The sequence below is a fragment of the Scyliorhinus canicula genome, chromosome 4, assembly GCF_902713615.1.
Source record: "Scyliorhinus canicula chromosome 4, sScyCan1.1, whole genome shotgun sequence".
NCBI lineage: Eukaryota > Metazoa > Chordata > Chondrichthyes > Carcharhiniformes > Scyliorhinidae > Scyliorhinus > Scyliorhinus canicula.
This window is the reverse complement of record NC_052149.1, coordinates 125,050,680-125,070,130: the sequence shown is the minus strand read 5'-3', so window position 1 is coordinate 125,070,130 and position 19,451 is coordinate 125,050,680. Positions and strand designations below refer to the sequence as shown.

Below are 19,451 nucleotides of genomic sequence, written 5' to 3'. Positions count from 1 at the left end.
TATCTGCGTGGGTTTCCTCTGGGTGCTCCGGTTACCTCCCACAAGTCCCAAAAGACGTGCTTGTTAGGTGAATTGGACATTCTCAATTCTCCCTCAGTGTACCCGAACAGGCACCATAGCATGGCGACGAGGGGATTTTCACAGTAACTTCATTGCAGTGTAATGTAAGCCTACTTGTGACAATAATAAAGATTATTATTATAAAAACAGAAAGTGAAACAGAGTTAATATTGCATCCAAAAGGACTTCTTCAGAAGGATCATCTTCGATATCTTCTTCAAAGAGCAGTTATATAGGACTCGAAATGTTAACTGTGCTTCTCTCTCCACAGCAGTAACATTGGGCTATGCAGACAAGAAGGTCTGATCCCTAGTATATCAGCTGATTTTTTGTTTTTGATCCTGTTCTTTAGAACAAATCTTGCATAAGGGGACAGACAGACAACTCCCAAACTCCAATATGGTTTAATTGTCATGGATTAATTGGGCCTTAGATGGGTACACTGGGTACCCTTAACTCAGGCTGACTAACATACAGACACACTTGCCTAATGAGCTCACTAATCTATGGAATATTAGCATCATATTTGAAATTCAATTCCTCTCCAAAAGTAGCTTGTTCAGAACACTGTGGAATAAATTTGCTTTTGTACAGTCCACAGTGTGAAGGGCTTGGTGTACTTGCCAAATAAGATCACAAGAAATAGTGTTGGTAGGCCACGGCCCATCATGCCTGCTCTGCCATTTGATCAGATTATGGTCTTAACCTTACCCTTAGCTCGCTCGCCAATCAAAACTTTTACTCAGATCCAGGCAAGGAGGCAGGAGAGGAGACTGAGGGAGATGCTGTTCAAGGTGGTGGGAGGGAGTTTTAGGTAGCTGGGTATTTAAGTGGCACGGGACTGGGGTCAGCTTCATAAATTAAATTTCGGCAGATTGATAAAGCAGATGAAAGGGGACTTCCGAAGATGGGGCCTGCTCCCGCTGTCAATGGCGGATGAGCAGGTTTTTAGAGGAGGTGCAAGACAGGTGTGGGAGCTGTGGGGGAGGTCCTGCAAATCATGTGCATACGTTCTGGGCGTGTTCCAGGTTGAGGGGCTTTTGGCAGGGATTTACATGTCAGAGGTCCTGGAAGGGAGGGTGACTCCAAGTCCAGAGGTGGCAATATTTGGAGTGCCGGAAGATCCGGGAGCCCGGAGGATTTATGAATCGGAGCCCCCAGTTTGAGAGGGGGATGGGGGGGGTAGAAGAGATGCGGCGGTTCCTGGATGAGTTATAGTTCCCTGAGGTGGAGGAAGAACTGTGGGGCGAAGGTGGGGAAAGTCCCATTGGACTGGTGGAGTATGGGGGCAATGCAGGGAGGGAAGGCCCCGGACCTGGATGGGGTCCTTGTGGAATTTTATAAGTTATGGGGGGACCTGGGGCCTCTGCTGGTGAGGACATATAATGAGGCAAGGGAAAAGGGGTAGCTCCCCCGACATTGTCACAGGCGTCCATATCCCTAATACTGAAGAAAGATAAAGATTCAGAGCAGAGTGGTCCTGCCGTCCAATATCATTATTAAACATGGATGCCAAGTTGCTCATGAAGATCCTTGGCCCACTTATCGAGGACTGTGTGCGGGGGTAATAGGGGAAGACCAGGCAGGGTTTGGAAAGGGGATGCAATTGTCAGCGAATGGTAGGTGGTTATTGAACATGATAACGTTGCCCCAGAGGGACAGGATATGGAGGTGGCCGTGGCAATGAACATAAGAACTAGGAGTAGGCCATCTGGCCCCTCGAGCCTGCTCCGCCATTCAATGAGATCATGGCTGATCTTTTGTGGACTCAGCTCCACTTTCAGGCCAGAGGAAGCACGACACATGGCGGGGGGGCTGGCCAAGGAAAGGGGATGGCTGATCGGCAGGGGGGGGGGGGGGGGGGGGGGTGAAGTGCCCCCAACCAGGCTGATCACCTGGAATGTTAAGAGGGTTAAACGGGCCAGTGAAGAGGGTACGTGTGGTGGCACATTCGCGGGTTCTGAAGGCGGACATAGTCTTGTTGCAGGATACGCACCTGAAAGTGCAGACCAGGTTAGGTTAAGGAAGGGCTGGGTCAGTCAGGTCTTTCATTCGGGGCTTGATTCTAAGACGAGGGGGGGTTGCGATCCTGATTAATAAAAGGGTACAATTTGAGGCAGAGGGCACAGTCGTGGATGGGGATGGCAGGTTCGTTATGGTGAGATGTAAGCTCGAAGGGGTGAGAGTAGTCCTGGCCACTGTGTATGCCCCTAATTGGGACGATGTGGATTTTATTAGGAGGATGCTGGGGAAGATCCCCGACTTGGACTCGTGTCAGTTGATTATGGACGGGGACTTTAATACAGTCCTGGACCCGAGCCTGGACCGGTCATGCTCAAGAACAGGCAGGTTGCCAGCGATGGCAAATGAACTGAGAGGGTTCATGGAGCAAATGGGGGGAGCAGATCCGTGGAAATTTAGCCGGCCGACTGCGAGGGAGTTCTCGTATTACTCCCACGTCCACAAGGTGTATTCCCGAATTGACTACTTTGTGGTGAGTAGGGACCTGCTGGCCGGAATGGTGGGGGCAGAATATTCGGCAATTGCCATACCGGACCATGCTCCGCACTGGGTAGACCTGCAGTTTTGTAAGGACAACTTTCAGCGCCCACCATGGAGGCTGGAAGTTGGACTACTCGCGGATGAGACGGTGTGTGAGAGGCTGAGGAAATGCATGCAGAATTATCTGCAGGTGAACGATACTGGAAAAGTCTCGGCAGCGGTGCTCTGGGAGGCACTGAAGGCAGTGGTGAGAGGGGAGCTGATTTCAATCCAGGCATACAGGGACAGGACAGATAGGGCAGAGACGGACCGACTGATTAAGGAAATTCTACGGACGGACAGGAGTTACGCGGAATCCCCGAGGCCAGAGTTACTCAGGAAACGACAGAGGCTGCAGGACGAGTTTGGGGTGCTGACTACAGGCAAGGCTATAGAGCAGCTTAGAAAGGTAAAAGGCGTGATTTATGAGCGTGGGGAGAAGGCCAGTAGAATGCTTGCGCAACAACTGAGGAAGAGGGAAGCAGCTAGGGAAATAGGGAGGGTAGTGGATGGGGAGGATAATCTAGTGGGTGACCCAGCAGGGCTGAACAAGGTCTTTGGGGACTTTTATAGGAAGCTGTACACGGGGGACCGGGGGAGAGGAGGCGATTCCTGGACGGACTGACCTCCCGAAGAGTGGGGAGGGGGTTGGTGGACGGACTGGGGGCCCTGGTCAAGATCGAAGAGGTGTTGGGGAGCCTGAAGGACATGCAGTCGGGCAAAGCCCCGGGGCCGGACGGGTATCCGGTGGAGTTTTACAAAACATTTGCCAGGATAGTGGGGCCGGTGCTGGTCAAGGTCTTTAACGAGGCAAGAGACAGAGGGAGTTTACCCCCGACGATGTCGTAGGCCACCATCTCGCTCATTCTGAACCGGGATAAGGACCCGGAGGTCTGTGGGTCATACAGGCCGATCTTCTTGATCAATGTAGACGCCAAGTTACTGGCCAAGATTTTGGTGACCAGAATTGAGGACTGTGTACCGGATGTAATTGTGGAGGACCAAACCGGGTTTGTAAAGGGGAGGCAGCTGGTGGCCAACACAAGGCTGCTCAACGTGATTATAATGCCCCCGGAGAGTAGGGAAGTAGAGATACTGGTAGCCCTGGATGCTGAAAAGGCTTTTGACCGGGTCGAGTGGGGTTATCTGTGGGAGGTAATAGGACAGTTCGGGTTTGGGGCAGGGTTCATCGACGGCAGGAGAGTAGGCTGAAGGGGTTGCCGTTCAGACTAGTGGGGGAGAGTTTCCGATATTTGGGGATTCAGGTGGCACGGGACTGGGGCTGGTTGCATAAGCTCAACCTGTCCCGACTGGTGGAACAAGTGAGGGAGGAGGTCCGGAGGTGGGATGCGCTCCCGCTCTCATTGGCGGGGAGGATGCAGACTGTTAAAATGACGATTCTCCCGCGGTTCTTGTTTGTTTTTTAGTGTCTCCCCATCTTTATCCCGCGGTCCTTCTTGAAGAGGCTGAATAAAATTATTCTGGGATTTGTATGGGCAGGGAAGTTCCCGCGGGTGAAGAGGGTGATGCTTCAAAAGAACAGAGAAGGGCGGCTGGCGTTGCCGAACGTCAGCAACTATTACTGGGTGGCCAACATAGCAATGATAAGGAAATGGATGGTGGCTGCGGGGTCGGTTTGGGAGCGGATGGAGGCTGCTTCGGATCTGGGTCTAGTGGAGGAGGCATGTAGGGGAGATAAGAGCATCGGTGTGGACCACAATCTGCGGCAACCACCGATTTGCCCCGGGGATCATGGATGGGGGGTATCGACTGTGGAGGAGGGCGGGGATTGTGAGATGGGGGATCTACTCCTGGAAGGGAGCTTTCCGAGCACAAAGGTGCTGGAGGAGAAGTTTGGGCTGGCGAGAGGGAACAACTTTAGATACTTGCAGGTGAGGGATTTTGTACGCAGACTGGTGCCGTCCTTCCCACGTCTCCCGCCGAAGGGGAGGCAGGGCAGGGTAGTTTCTAGGGGAGAGGTGGGAGGGGGTAGAGTTTCAGACGTCTACAAGGAACTAATGGGAGCTGAGGATACGCAGACCGAGGACCTGAAGCTTAAGTGGGAAGAGGAGCTCGGGAGGGAGATGGAGGATGGTATTTGGGCAGAAGCCCTGAGCAGAGTAAACACGACCGCAACATGCACCAGGCTCAGCCTGTTCTAGTTTAAGGTCGTGCACCAGGCCCACATGACGGTGGCCCGGATGAGCAGATTCTTCGGGCTGGAGGACAAGTGTGCTAGATGCGCCGGAGGGCCGGCTAACCATGTACACATGTTCTGGTCGTATACCCCCTAAACTCAGGGGGTATTGGCAGGGATTCGCAGTTGTCATGTCCTAGGTATTGAAAACTGGGGTGGTAATGAGACCAGAGGTGGCAATCTTTGGGATTTCGGAGGACCCGGGAGTCCAGGAAGCGAGAGAGGCTGGTGCTCTGGCCTTTGCTTCCCTGGTAGCGCGGCGACGAATACTGTTAGCATGGATTGTTTTTTTTTTTTTTAAATCCTCCATGATAACTGCTGTACCATTTCTACATGCATCAATTATTTCTTTGTTTATTGCCTGCCCCATTATAATGTTATTATATGTTGGCCAAGAGACTACTCCTATCAGTGACTTTTTCGCCTTACTATTCCCGATTTCCACCCAAATGGATTCAACCTTATCCTCCATAGCACTGATGTCATCCCTTACTCTTGCCCAGATGTCATCCTTAAATAACAGAGCTACACCACCTCCCTTACCATCCACTCTGACCTTCCGAATAGTTTGATAACCTCAGATATTTAACTCCCAGTCTTGACCATCCTTTAACCATGTTTCAGTAATGGCCACTAAATCATAGTCATTCACGATGATTTGTGCCATAAACTCATTTACCTTATTCCGAATACCACGAGCATTCAGGTAAAGTACACTTATGTTGGCTTTTATACCCCTGTTTTGAATCTTAACTGCTCGATCAGTAACCTCTCCTAAGTTATATTTCCTCTTAACTTTTCTCCTAATTTTCCTTGTCGTTGAACCCATATCTTCATCTAACAACCTGCCGCATCGCTTACCATTTACGTTTTTACTTCCTGTTTTATTCCTTTTAGTATTACTGGGCCTATTCACTGAGCTCCCCTCAGTCACTGTACCTTGTACTGTCGCCCTTTTTGATTTTTGACTATGGCTTCTCTGCCTTACACTTTCCCCCTTACTGCCTTTTGTTTCTGTCCCTGTTTTACTACCTTCCGACTTTCTGCATTGGTTCCCATCCCCCTGCCACATTAGTTTAAACCCTCCCCAACAGCTCTAGCAAACACCCCCCCCACCCCCGGACATCGGTTCCAGTCCTGCCCAGGTGCAGACCATCCGGTTTGTACTGGTCCCACCTCCCCCAGAACCGGTTCCAATGCCCCAGGAATCTGAATCCCTCCCTCTTGCACCATCTCTCGAGCCACGCATTCATCCTATCTATCCTGACATTCCTACTCTGACTAGCTCGTGGCACAGGTAGCAATTCTGAGATTACTATCTTTTGAGGTCCTACGTTTTAGTTTAACTACTAACTCCCTGAATTCAGCTTGGAGGACCTCGTCCCGTTTTTTACCTATATCGTTGGTGCCCATGTGCACCACGACAGCTAGCTGTTCACCCTCTCTCCCCCCCCCCCCCCCCCCCCCACCCCCGCCACCCCCCCCCCCCCCTCCCCCCAGAATGTCCTGCAGCCGCTCCGAGACATCCTTGATCCTTGCACCAGGGAGGCAACATACCATTCTGGAGTCTCAATTGCGTTCGGATTGGATGTAGGGAAGGCTTTCAATTAGGTGGAGTGGGAGTATCTGTGGGAAATGTTAGGACGGTTTGGGCAGGGGTAGTGGATTGGGTCCTGCTGCTGTACAAGGTGCAGGTAGCGAGCGTGCAGACGATCCGGGTGAGCTAGGGGTATTTTGTGTTACATCGTGGGACAAGGCAGGGATGCCCACTCTTCCAGATGCTTTTTGCCTTGGCAATAGAGCCATTGGCAATGGCTCTTCGAGCATCGAGGAGTTGGAGAGGGATTGTGCGAGGGACAGAGTCTTGCTGTATGCATAGAACCAGTTGCTGTATACCACAGACCCCTTAGGGAGCATTGGCAGAATCAGGAGTATCCTGGAGACAGTTGGCCAGTTTTCCGGATACAAGCTAAATTATGGGGAAGAGTGAGATATTTCCAATCGCAGCCAGGGGCCTGCAGTTCAAGGCGGTAGGAGAAGCTTCAGATACTTGGGCATCCAGGTCGCGCAGGGATGGCCGCAGGGTGGCCAAACTGAACCTGGCTCGGTTGGGTGGAGCAGATGAAGGGAGATTTTTAGAGGTGGGAAATGTTGATACTGTCGCTGGCGGGGTGGGTGCAGACAGTGAAAATACAGTGCTGTCAAGGCTCTTATTTGTCTTTCAGAACCTCCTGATCTTCATCCCAAAATAATTTTTTTTAAGAAGGTTAACGCTTTGATTTTGGAATAAGTGTGGGCGAGCAAAACGCCATGGTTTAACAAGATGTTGTTGGAGCTTGGGGCAGGCTTGCTTTGCCAAATGTAATGAATTATTATTGGGAAGCTAATACAGCTATGGTTAGGAAGTGGGTAGTGGGGGGGAGGGAGAACGTGGAAGAAGATGAAGGTGGCCTCTTGTAGTGAAGCGGGTTTAGGAGCACTGTTGAAGGTGCCTCTGCCGTTCTCACGAGCCCGGTGGTGGTGGCGGCCCTGAGGGTATGGGGCTAATGGGGGCAGCATTGGAGGTTGGAAGGTGCCTCGGTGTGGGCACTGATCTGTGACAATCACAGGTTTACATCGGGGGCGCTGGATGAGAGATTTCCGGGATGGCGGTAGGTAGGGATCGAGAGGTTTGGGAACCTATTTGAAGGAGGCAACTTTGCGAGTTTCGAGGACCTGGAGGAGGACTATGAGCTGCCAGCACGAATTGTTTAAGATACTTACAGATTCGGAACTTTGAAAGGAAGCAGGTACCGTCCTTTCACGGTTTGCCGCTCTTGGGATTGGAGATCGAGGGAGCAAGTGGGTGAGGGTAAGGTGTCAGAGTTATAAGGAGCTAATGGACTAGGAGGGAGCCCCAATAGGAGAAGTCAAACGGAAATGAGAGGGGGAAATGGAGGCCTGGATGTGGGAGGAGGCCCTTAGGAGGCTAAATGGTTCCCCGTCATGTGCAAGGCTTCGCCTTATCGAATTTAAGGTAGTTCATAGGATGCATGATGGTGGCTAGGATGAAAAGGTTTTTTGAGGGGGTAGAGGATAGGTGTGGGCAGTGCGCAGGGAGGCCTGCAAACCATGTTCACATGTTCTTCGCATGTCCGAAACTGAAGGGGTTCTGGCAGGTGTTCACGGACGTAATGTCCGAGGTGTTGAAGGTGAAGTTGATCTCAAGTCCAGAAGTGGCGATATTTGGAATGTCGGAAGATCTGGGAATCCAGAGGGTAAGAGAGGCTGATGTCCTGGCCTTTGCCTCCCTGATAGCCCGGAGACGAATTTTGCGTGGGTGAAGGGACCTGGAGCCACCAAAATCAGGGGTGCGGATGAGCGACCTGGCAGAATTCCTGAATTTGGGAAAAATCAAGTTCGTCTTGAAAGGGTCAGTCAATGGGTTTGCCTGAAATCAGAAGCCATTCATCGACTTCTTCAAGGAGGATTGAGGTGTCAGCAGGGGAAAGAGGGGGGCGAATAAACAGGTTAAAATCAGGAAGACAGGATGGGAGATGGGGAAGGACAGAGAGGTTTGAGTGTTGATTAGCTTGTTATTTATTATGTTGTTCCTGTTTGTTCTTGCTGTTATGTATTTACTGTTTATGTAAATGCCTTAATTACAAATATATTTTGAAAAAATATTACTGGTCAGGTTCAGTTCTGGCTCTCAGCTGCTTCATGAAATCCGAATGCTGTTGTCTCTGTTGGTCCAACAGTGCAGTCACTGGCACTGCAGTTGCTCCACGAGATAGGTTCGTGGCCACAACAGTTGGGGATCCTGCTGCCATCTGCGCACACGCCAACTCAGTCATCTAAACAGAAAGAAGCTTTTATTAGTAGAACACAGATTAGAATGTTTTGGGAATCACAGAATGATACATCACAGCAGCCCACCATTCGGCCCATCGTGCATGCGCCAACTCTCTGAAAGAGCTAACCAACTAGTCCCTTGTTTTTTCCCACAACCCTGAAATCATTCCTTTTCACAGAGTATCCAAAAATCTGCTTCCATTTCCCTTTGAGGCAGGGTATATGCCTTCCAGCTCACCACATCTCTTCTCCCAAATAGCAATAAACAATTAAAATTGTACCATCCAGTGTTAAACGCTCACATCCTGACCACTATGATACTAATGGTTCAATTAAGTTTCCTTTTTACAGGGCAGCACGGTGGCGCAGTGGGTTAGCCCTACAGCCTCACGGCGCCGAGGTCCCAGGTTCGATCCCGGCTCTGGGTCACTGTCCATGTGGAGTTTGCACATTCTCCCCATGTTTGCGTGGGTTTCGCACCCACAACCCAAAGATGTGCAGGGTAGGTGGATTGGCCACACTAAATTGCCCCTTAATTGGAAAAAAAATGAATTGGGTACTCTAAATTTTTTTAAAAGTTTCCTTTTTTCTCTCAAAGGGGAGCAAGGTGCCAACGATGTTCTCGAGGTCTGAAATATTGTGAACAGTGCGAGATCCATGGGTCTACGTCCTGATTCAGAAAGCATCTATCTACCAATCTCAGCCATGCTGTCATGAGGAAAGCAATTTGCCATGTGAGTAAATGGAGGTCCACCACACGGCTTGTACTCTGCATCATTTTCTTCAATAAACTCTTCCACCTCCGTAACAGCTCTAGACTATCGGAGGAAAACAGCAGCAGCCAGAGCAGTGGCACCACGGCTGTCTCTGATGTTCAGCAGGGAGGGTCAAAACGCAGAAGAGCAGTAGTCATAGGGGACTCTATGATCAGGGGCACAGATACACGCTTCTGTGAACGTGAAAGTGACTCCAGGATGGTATGTTGCCTCCCTGGTGCCAGGGTCCAGGATGTCTCAGAACGGCTAGCGGGCATCCTGAAGGGGGAGGACAAACAGGCAGAGGTCGTGGTACATATTGGTACTAACGACATAGGCAGGAAGGGGCATGAGGTCCTGCAGCAGGAGTTCAGGGAGCTAGGCAGAAAGTTAAAAGACAGGACCTCGAGGGTTGTAATCTCGGGATTACTCCCTGTGCCACATGCCAGTGAGGCTAGAAATAGGAAGATAGAGCAGCTAAACACGTGGCTAAACAGCTAGTGTAGGAGGGAGGGTTTCAGTTATCTGGACCACTGGGAGCTCTGCCGGGAAGGTGTGACCTGTATAAGGACGGGTTGCATTGAAACTGGAGAGGCATAAATGTCCTGGCCGCGGGATTTGCTCGTGTCACACGGGAGAGTTTAAACTAGTATGGGAGGGGTTGGGTACCGGAGCAATAGGTCAGAAGGTGAAAAACTTGAGGGAGAACTAGGAAATAGGGTCACTAAGGTTCTGAAGAAGAGCAGACAGGGAGATGTTGCTGAAAACAGCGGGACTGGTGGCCTGAAGTGCATATGTTTTAATGCAAGAAGTATTATGGGTAAGGCAAATGAACTTAGAGCTTGGATTAGTACTTGGAACTATGATGTTGTTGCCATTACAGAGACCTGGTTGAGGAAAGGACAGGTTGGCAGCTAAACATTCCAGAATGTACAAGTTTCAGGTGGGATAGAGGGGGAGGTAAAAGGGGTGGAGGAGTTGCGCTCCTGGTTCGGGAGAATATCACAGCTGATCTGCAGGAGGACAGCTCAGAGGGCAACGAGGCTATATGGGTAGAGATCAGGAAGAAGGGTGCAGTCACAATGTTGGGTGTTTACTGCAGGCCTCCCAACAGCCAGCGAGAGATAGAGGAGCAGATAGGTAGACAGATTTTGGAACGGTGTAAAAGCAACAGGGTTGTTGTGATGGGAGACTTTAACATCCCCTTTTAACTGGGACTCACTTAGTGCTAGGGGCTTGGACAGGGCAGAGTTTGTAAGGAGCAACCAGGAGGGTTTCTTAAAACAATACGTAGATAATCCAACTAGGGAAGGGGCTGGACTGGACCTGGTATTGGGAATGAGCTGGCCAGATGGTAGAAGTTTCAGTAGGGGAGCATTTCAGGAACAGTGACCACAATTCAGTAAGTTTTAAAGTGCTGGTGGACAAGGATAAGAGTGGTCCTAGGGTGAATGTGCTAAATTGGGGGCAGGATAATTATAACAATATTAGGTGGGAACTGAAGAACATAGATTGGGGGCGGATGTTTGAGGGTAAATCAACATGACATATGGGAGGCTTTCAAATGTCAGTTGAAAGGAATTGAGGACCGGCATGTTCCTGTGAGGAAAATAAATGAATAAATAATTGAGTACTCTAAATTTATATTTATAAAAAAAAGAGTATTGACAGTCAGAGATCTCTAGGTGTACAGGTTCACACTTGGAGTATAGTGTTCAATTCTGGTCACCACACTACCAGAAGGATGTGGAGGCTTTAGAGAGGGTGCAAAAGAGATTTACCAGGATGTTGCCTGGTATGTAGGGCATTAGCTATGAGGAGAGGTTGAATAAACTCGGTTTGTTCTCACTGGAATGAAGGAGGTTGAGGGGCGACCTGATAGAGGTCTACAAAATTATGAGGGGCATAGACAGAGTGAATAGTCAGAGACTTTTGCCCAGGGTAGAGGGGTCAAAGGTTTAAGGTGCGAGGGGCAAGTTTAGAGGAGATGTACGAGGCAAGTTTTTTTTACACAGAGGGTAGTGGGTGCCTGGAACCCGCTGCCAGAGGTGGTGGTGGAAGCAGGGACGATAGTGACATTTAAGGGGCATCTTGACAATACATGAATAGGATGGGAATAGAGGGATACAGTGTGTAGAAGCTTTTAGTTTAGACAGGCAGCAAGGTCGGCGCAGGCTTGGAGGGCCAAAGGGCCTGTTCCTGTGCTGTACTTTTCTTTCTTCTTTGTTCTATCCCTGTAATAGTCTCCAATCCTACTACACCAACTAGGTCTCTACAGTCCTCCAGTTTTGGCCTTTCAGCCTCCAAACTTTCATTGCCACACCATAGGTACCTTTGCTAGGTTTTCAGCTCAATTTGGGGACAAGGGTCCTTTTGACAAGTTATGATAAATGTAGAAATTGTTATATATATTTTATATTTCTGGCAGTAATATTACCAAAAGCCTGGGTTAAGGGATAAATTTGTGCTGTAATATGATTAAAGAACCTAGGTTAAGGTATCCGGACTGTGTCTGCTAAAGTTGTAATGAAGGGGCCAGCACGTGGCACAATGGTTAGCATTGCTGCTTACGGCGCTGAGGACCCGGGTTCGAATCCCGCCCTGGGTCACTGTCCGTGTGGAGTTTGCACATTCTCCCAGTGTCTGTGTGGGTTTCACCCCCACAACCCAAGGATGTGCAGGTTAGGTGGATTAACCATGCTAAATTGCCCCCTTAATTGGGAAAAAAAAAGGGTACTCTTAAAAAAAAAGTTGTTAAATGTGAGCTCATGATTCATTCCAACCACTTTCTTGGTTACGGATAAAGAGATTCCCTGGAGAGTAGATAATTTGTGAGGTGTTGTACATAGTCCTAGCTAATCTAAGTGACATCTTAGTGGGATACAGGTGATGCAGTTAATGGGAGGAGTCAGGTCTGTCTCTAGTTTTGGAGTTTGCCATAGGATTCGAATCCGTCAAGACAGAAGGATTTTAATTGCCGAATTCTGCTAGGTTGAGCGAAATATACTGAATCTGCTCTTGAAAGGAACCCTCTCAAGGTCTATACTTCCAAAGCATCTATACAACTAAGCAAGTAATTGATTTGTTAACTTTATTTATAAATGGCATTTGAACTGTTGGCATTTGAGCTGCTTAATTGGAGTTAGTAATAGGCATAGATAATGAGCTCAAGTTTTTCCTTGTGTTTAAGAACTGTTCAATTGATCATCATAAAGCTATTTTCTTTAATGTTAATGTGGTTAATTTGGTGTTTAAATTAAAGTTTGTTTTAGCATAAGAGATAACTATTGGTCAGAGTGATCATTCCTAGGATGAAATATCCTTTCCTCTAAGCTTTGCAATTTAAAAAAAGATGTTTGGGGTTTTCGTCCAGTATCCGAACAAATGTTGGGGTCTAGTCCGAATCCGAACAAATTAGGTGAACACAAAACTCTGTGTACCTCTTTAACTTGTCGTGCAGTGTCTACAGCCAGCCAAGCAGCTTCCACCTGTTGAGTCATCATTTTACTAGTGGATTCTTGCAGGATTTCTTGGTGCGTCTGTGCAAACTGCTGCAGAGTCTCTGCGTGAGACTGAGTACACAAGAAAGAGAGACAATTTCACACAGAGCAGTGTTGCATTAATCATTACTAATAACCAGCAATTGATAGCTCAGATACTTTAGCCAGACCAGCGGTGTGTACAGCAAAGAGATAGCAAACTACCAAAATACAATGTGTACTTGATTTTTTAATCCAATAAGCATACTGCATTGACCTTGCTGTCAAGTTTCATTATACAAACCAAACTCAGTAATGCCTGCTTTGACTTACTATTAAAATATGAAGCCTCCCCCTCTGCCATATATGAGCACAGTAAATTTTGCAGTTACGGTATTGGGGGATTAAGTACAGATTAAGTATCACGGGCACAATCTTAAAACTCAAGCCTATTTAGAAGTGAAATCAAGATGTAGTTATTTTATTTATTCTCGGGATGTAGATGTCACTGGTACAATACTGCCCATTCACAAATGCCCCCAAATAGGTGGTGAGCTACTTTCTACTACAATCCCACAATGCTGTTCGACATTTATAGGACTTTAACTTAGTAACAGTGAAGAAACTGTGCCATATTTCCAAAGGAAGCAAGAATGATTTGGAGGAGGGCTTTGAGGCAGTGGTACTTCCACGCATCCACTGCCCTGCTCTTCAATACAGTTGGGGTCACCGGTCTAGGAGATGCTACCAAAGGAGCCTATATGGAGTTGCTGCAATGCATCTGGTGCATGATGGACAGTACTCCACTGTGAATCGGTGATGCAGGGAGTGAATGTTAAGGTGATGGATGGGGTTCAAACAAGCACTGCCCTGGATATAGTCGAGCTTCATGAATATTGTTAGGGCTGAAAATAATACGGAAAACAGAGAGTGTTCCATCACACTCCTGACTTGTACCTTGTAAATGCTAAAAAGGCATTTGGAAGTTAAGAGGTGAGTTATGCACTGCCGAATATCCTGCCTCTGACCTGCTCGTGTAGCCACAGTATTTATAAGACTGGTCAGTAGGGCTGGTCAGTAGGGCCGGTTTAGCACACTGGGCTAAATCGCTGGCTTTTAAAGCAGACCCAGGCAGGCCAGCAGCACGGTTCAATTCCCGTACCAGCCTCCCCAAACAGGCGCCGGAATGTGGCGACTAGGGGCTTTTCACAGTAACTTCATTGAAGCCTACTTGTGACAATAAGCGATTTTCATTTCAGTTCAGTTTTGGGTCAATGGTGACCCTCACGTAACAGGTTGCAGAAATCTGGTACGCTCCTTATGCTGTCAATCAGGTGGAGCGTTGAAATCCAGAAGATCTCCTTACCCTTCCCAGCCCATCTGCATCCTTTTACACGGTTGACCACAACATACTCCTTTAACCCCTCCTCTACCCTTGTCCACTCACCTGACTCAATTTTTATCTACTTAATCATAGCCATAGAGTCACCTGCGATGGCTTCACTCCCTGCTGCGTTACTTCTGGTGCCCCACCCCTCGAAGGAGCCATCTGCTGCCCCCTTCCTTTTTCTCTCATGTTGCTCCTCGGTGACATCATCCAAAAACACTGCGTCACTTCTACTTGCATACTGACAACACCAGGTCTGTCTCATCATAACCTCTCCACTGTCTCAATCATTTGTTCCTTCGGAACCTACCCTTCCCTCTGGCAACTGGCTGAAACAGAATCAGACTGCTTGCAGGCTTGGTATCACAAATGGCTCAGGATGAACTTCCAACCACATCTGGGCGAGCCTATATTTTAAAAATCTTACCCTTGTTTTCAAATCCTTCCACAGCCTCATCCAATCCTTTCTGTGTAATCTTCTCCAGTCCAACAACTCTCCGGTATATGTTCTTTAATTCTGGCCTCCTGAGCATCTGATTCAAAATCACCCCACCACTGGTGACCATGTCTACATCAGTCAAACAACCCCAAGTTGCAGAATTCCTCCCCTGCAAATTTCCACTTTCATGTTCGGCAGAGCCCAACCGTGTGCGCGCACGTTGGGAAGGTAGACAAGACGTGTCAGAGCCTGCTTTTGGGGGGGGAGGGGGGGGGGGTGGAGCCAGTGCGTGGGGGATTGAGAGAGAGAGACAGACAGATGGAAAGAAAGCTAATGCGAGAGATAATAATTCCTGGAGGAACTTTTGGTGTTTATAGCCTTGAAAGCTGATGGTCCCGCTATCAATCACGCACCAAAGAAAATGATTGATGTGCAAGAGGGCAGAATTGGTACAGCAGTTCATGGAACGTTGTGGTGCCGAAGAGATAAGTGCCACAAGGCAGCGCAGGGTTTGAACATGGAATGAGAATTTTAAATTCAAGGTGTTGGGAACAAATGTATACAATAAGCAAGATGGGTGTCCAGGATTGTGGTAGTTAGGATAAAGGTAGCAGAGAATTTTAGAGTAGTTGGAATTTAAAAGGATGAAAGATGTCCAAAGATGTGCGGGTTAGGTGGATTGGCCATGCTAAATTGCCCGTAGTGTCCTAATAAAAGTAAGGTTAAGGGGGGGGGTTGTTGGGTTACGGGTATAGGGGGGATACGTGGGTTTAAGTAGGGTGATCATGGCTCGGCACAACATTGAGGGCCGAAGGGCCTGTTCTGTGCTGTACTGTTCTATGTTCTATGTTCTAGGACAGACAGAGGAACTTTGGAATAAAACATAGAACATACAGTGAAGAAGGCAGCCATTCGGCCCATCGAGTCTGCACCGACCCACTTAAGCCCTCACTTCCACCCTATCCCCGTAACCCAATAACCCCTCCTAACCTTTTTGGACACTAAGGGCAATTTAGCATGGCCAATCCACCTAACCTGCATGTCTTTGGACTGTGGGAGGAAACCGGAGCACCCGGAGGAAACCCACGCAGACACGGGGAGAACGTGCAGACTCCGCACAGACAGTGACCCAGCGGGGAATCGAACCTGGGACCCTGGCGCTGTGAAGCCACAGTGCTAATCAAATTGAAACCATTCTGTAATAACTTTCAAGCTCCTAAAATAGACAAAAGACTGCACTGGCAAATAAAGACCAACAGCAGGGACTGGATTCATCCGGGGCTCTGGATCCCGGCCCGGATCACATTCCGTTTGGAGTTCACACATTCTCCCTGTGTCTGCGTAAGTCTCACCCCCACAACCCAAGATGTGCAGGGTAGGGGGATTGGCCACACTAAATTGCCCCTTAATTGGAAAAAGTTTAAGCAAAATGTTGCCTGTCTTTTAAGACATAAAATTCTTTATCCCTAGGGCCTTTTTTAAAAGGGTGACCAGCAGCATCATGGGATTTGTTTGGGCGCATGGCACCCCGAGGGTGAAGAGGGTCTTCTTGGAGCGGAGTAGAGATGGGGGGGGGGCTGGCGTTGCCCAACCTCTCGGGGTACTACTGGGCGGCCAACGTGTCGATGGTGCGTAAGTGGGTGATGGAGGGGGAGGGGGCAGCATGGAAACGGATGGAGAGAGCGTCCAGTGGGGATACAAGCCTGGGGGCCCTGGTAACGGCGCCGTGGCCACTCCCTCCCACGAGGTATACCACGAGTCCGGTGGTGGCGGCTACCCTCAAGATTTGGGGGCAGTGGAGGCGACACAGGGGAGAAGTGGGGGGCTCAATGGAGGCTCCGTTAGGGGGGAACCATAGGTTCGTCCCGGGGAACATGGATGGGGGATTTCGGGGATGGTATAGGGCGGGCATTAGTCAGCTGAGGGACCTGTTTATCGACGGAAGGTTTGCGAGCCTGGGGGAGTTGGAGGAGAAATTTGGGCTCCCGCCGGGAAACATGTTTAGATATCTGCAGGTAAAGGCATTTGCTAGACGGCAGGTGGAGGGATTCCCTGCGCTCCCCGCGAGGGGGGTGAGTGACAGGGTGCTCTCGGGGGTCTGGGTCGGGGAGGGGAAGATATCCGATATCTACAAGCTTATGCAGGAGGTGGAAGAGGCGTCAGTAGAGGAGCTGAAAACGAAGCGGGAGGGGGAACTGGGGGAACAGATCGAAGACGGGACATGGGCTGATGCCCTGGAGAGGGTAAATTCTTCCTCCTCGTGTGCGCGGCTTAGCCTCATCCAATTCAAGGTGCTGCATAGGGCCCACATGACTGGGACGAGGATGAGTAGGTTCTTTGGGGGTGAAGATAGATGTGTCAGGTGCTCGGGGAGTCCAGCGAACCATGCCCATATGTTCTGGGCATGCCCGGCATTGGAGGAGTTCTGGAAGGGGGTGGCGAGGACGGTGTCAAGGGTGATGGGATCCAGGGTCAAGCCAGGATGGGGACTCGCGATCTTTGGGGTAGAGCCGGGAGTGCAGGAGGCAAAAGAGGCCAGTGTGCTGGCCTTTGCGTCCCTAGTAGCCCGGCTTGAGAAGGTCAAATTCGCCCTGAGAGGATCGGTGCAAGGGTTCTTTAAACGGTGGCAACCTTTCCTCGACTTTCTGGCTCAACGATAGGGTACTGGGACAGTAGCAGCAGCAACCCGGGGGGGGGCGACGACGACGTTGATTATGTTTGCTTATTTTATTAAAATTTGATTTATTTAATTTTAAGTTATGGTTAAGTTCTCTTGTTTGGGGGGGGGGGGGGGGGGGGGGGGAGTGTGATACATGTGATGTTACGGTATGGGGGGAATTGTGGGTGTTATGGGGCTGTTAGTTGCATATCACTGCTTGTTGTTATATTTTTATATTTTCTGTAAAAAATTCCAATAAAAATTATTTTTTAAAAAAGACAAAATTCTGGGACACGAGCTTGATCCAAAAAATCTCTCAACAAGACAGGATCCTACTAATCTTCTAAATTTACTAACTGAAATCCAGGTCACTATGGCCTCTCCCCTCCTTACCCTCCTCCAACCTGACAATCAGTCCCCACCCCCATAATTAACATTCCTCGCTTAGGCATCTTTTACAACCCCACTCCATCGGGAGCTGTGCCAAATTCTTGATCGCCTCAAGACCTCCCTTCTTGAGATTTGCCATCAATTTTCATGATTATGATTTCATGTGCCACCTATGGTGGGGGGAACTGACAGAGAGGTGGGCTCTATGTTCCAGGCACTCCATAAATATATATTTTGTGGTCTTATTGTCTGTCAAGGACCATCCATTCGCATTTCCAGACACCTGTAACATGTTTGAGTACCTGTGCTGCTTTCTGCCTGGTCTCCTCTAGCTGCCTCTGGCTTGCCACCGTTTCCTGTTCGGCCTTCAGTTTCAGGAGGGCTATGTCGTGCTCGTGTCTCTGTTGCTGGGCCTGAACACAAACAGCCATCAATTAAACAGGAACAGCAATTTACATTACACCACTTTGCACTGTGGTACCTTTGATAGCAAGGACCTAACACTTGGAATATGATGTACCTCATAACTCAGCAATGCCAAATGCCAAGATTTTAATGACTAAGCCTGGGACTCTCATAAACCACATCATAATAGCTCAAAATTTACAAGGATCTAGTTTTGGAAACGTGGTTGAGTTCATATATCAGCTGAATTTGAATATGCAGCTATGTGCGTGTTAGTTTTTAATGTTTGTACAGTTAAGATTGGGCCTTGTCCTGGTGAAGCAGAACAAAGGAAATTAAAATTAATATTTATTTATTGAATAATCTTCATTTTGCTTGATTTAGCTGAGGTTAGGAATAATTCTCACAATTACCGCCTTCGTCATTGTAAATATTTTAGAATTGCTCCCCGAAAGATCACAAGGCATTGCCCAGTACCTTTAGGATCTGAGCCAACGACACAGTCTCCTGTTGAGCAAGCGCGATCCCCCGTGTCCTGTCTATCTCGGAGAGCTGTCGGACAGACTCCTCTATAGCATCCAAGTAAGTGAGTTCAGCGGTCATACGATGTTGGAGGCTTAGCGGGGAGCTGAGCATGGAGGCTGCCATAACCAAAAGGAAAACAGTGTAAGCTCCAATTTTTACAGTTAGTTAAACATTGGATCATTGGGGCAGAAGACAGAATTGCTGGCTTCAGAATTAGGAGAAGATCTTCAACTTCCCCAAGGTTCAAAATGAATTTTTAGAACTGCTAGTCATTCCTAGTGAACTAGATGAGAAGACAATGCAATCTAGATGAGATTCGCAAGCTAGAATAACAGCCAAATTCAACGTACCTTCAGTTTTATCACAGCACTGGTGAATGATTAGACTTGCATGAAGTTGATCATTCACAGTCATATTATTTACAACTAATCCAAGAATATGTTTTACATTATGTGCAGAGGTGTTGAAACACTGGGTCTGATCACTCTTTACTTAAAAAGCACTTGCTTCTGCCCCAGCAACTGCACAACTCCTCACTAATCCTTCCATACACCGACCCCGAGCTCTCTCCACTTGGGTTTCCGGATACGCAGCATTTCATTTAAAACACACATAATGAAAGTGTTCCTTCTGCCCCCACTGATCCATAATAAAGAAATGACAGGAGGCAGTTACTGAAATAAAGCCATGCATGACACAGTAACATCTTAATGATTCATACACTAAAACACACACCATTCCTTTCCATTTTCACTAAGTCACCATTACAACTAAGGTTCA

The 19,451-nt window shown here is 48.5% G+C and overlaps 1 protein-coding gene across 5 annotated transcripts in view; it reads right to left on the bottom strand.

Annotated features, from left to right (window-relative positions):
* cep350 (centrosomal protein 350) overlaps positions 1–19,451 on the bottom strand; it is a 248,859-nt gene that overhangs the window by 110,436 nt on the left and 118,972 nt on the right. For all 5 annotated transcript variants that reach the window (XM_038795159.1, XM_038795161.1, XM_038795162.1 and 2 more), the window contains exons 17-20: positions 18,624–18,787; positions 18,044–18,154; positions 12,828–12,959; positions 8,468–8,634 (exon numbers count right to left, since the gene is read on the bottom strand). In XM_038795159.1, the coding sequence (XP_038651087.1) occupies positions 8,468–8,634; positions 12,828–12,959; positions 18,044–18,154; positions 18,624–18,787 (574 nt within the window). The remainder of the gene's footprint in view (positions 1–8,467; positions 8,635–12,827; positions 12,960–18,043; positions 18,155–18,623; positions 18,788–19,451) is intronic.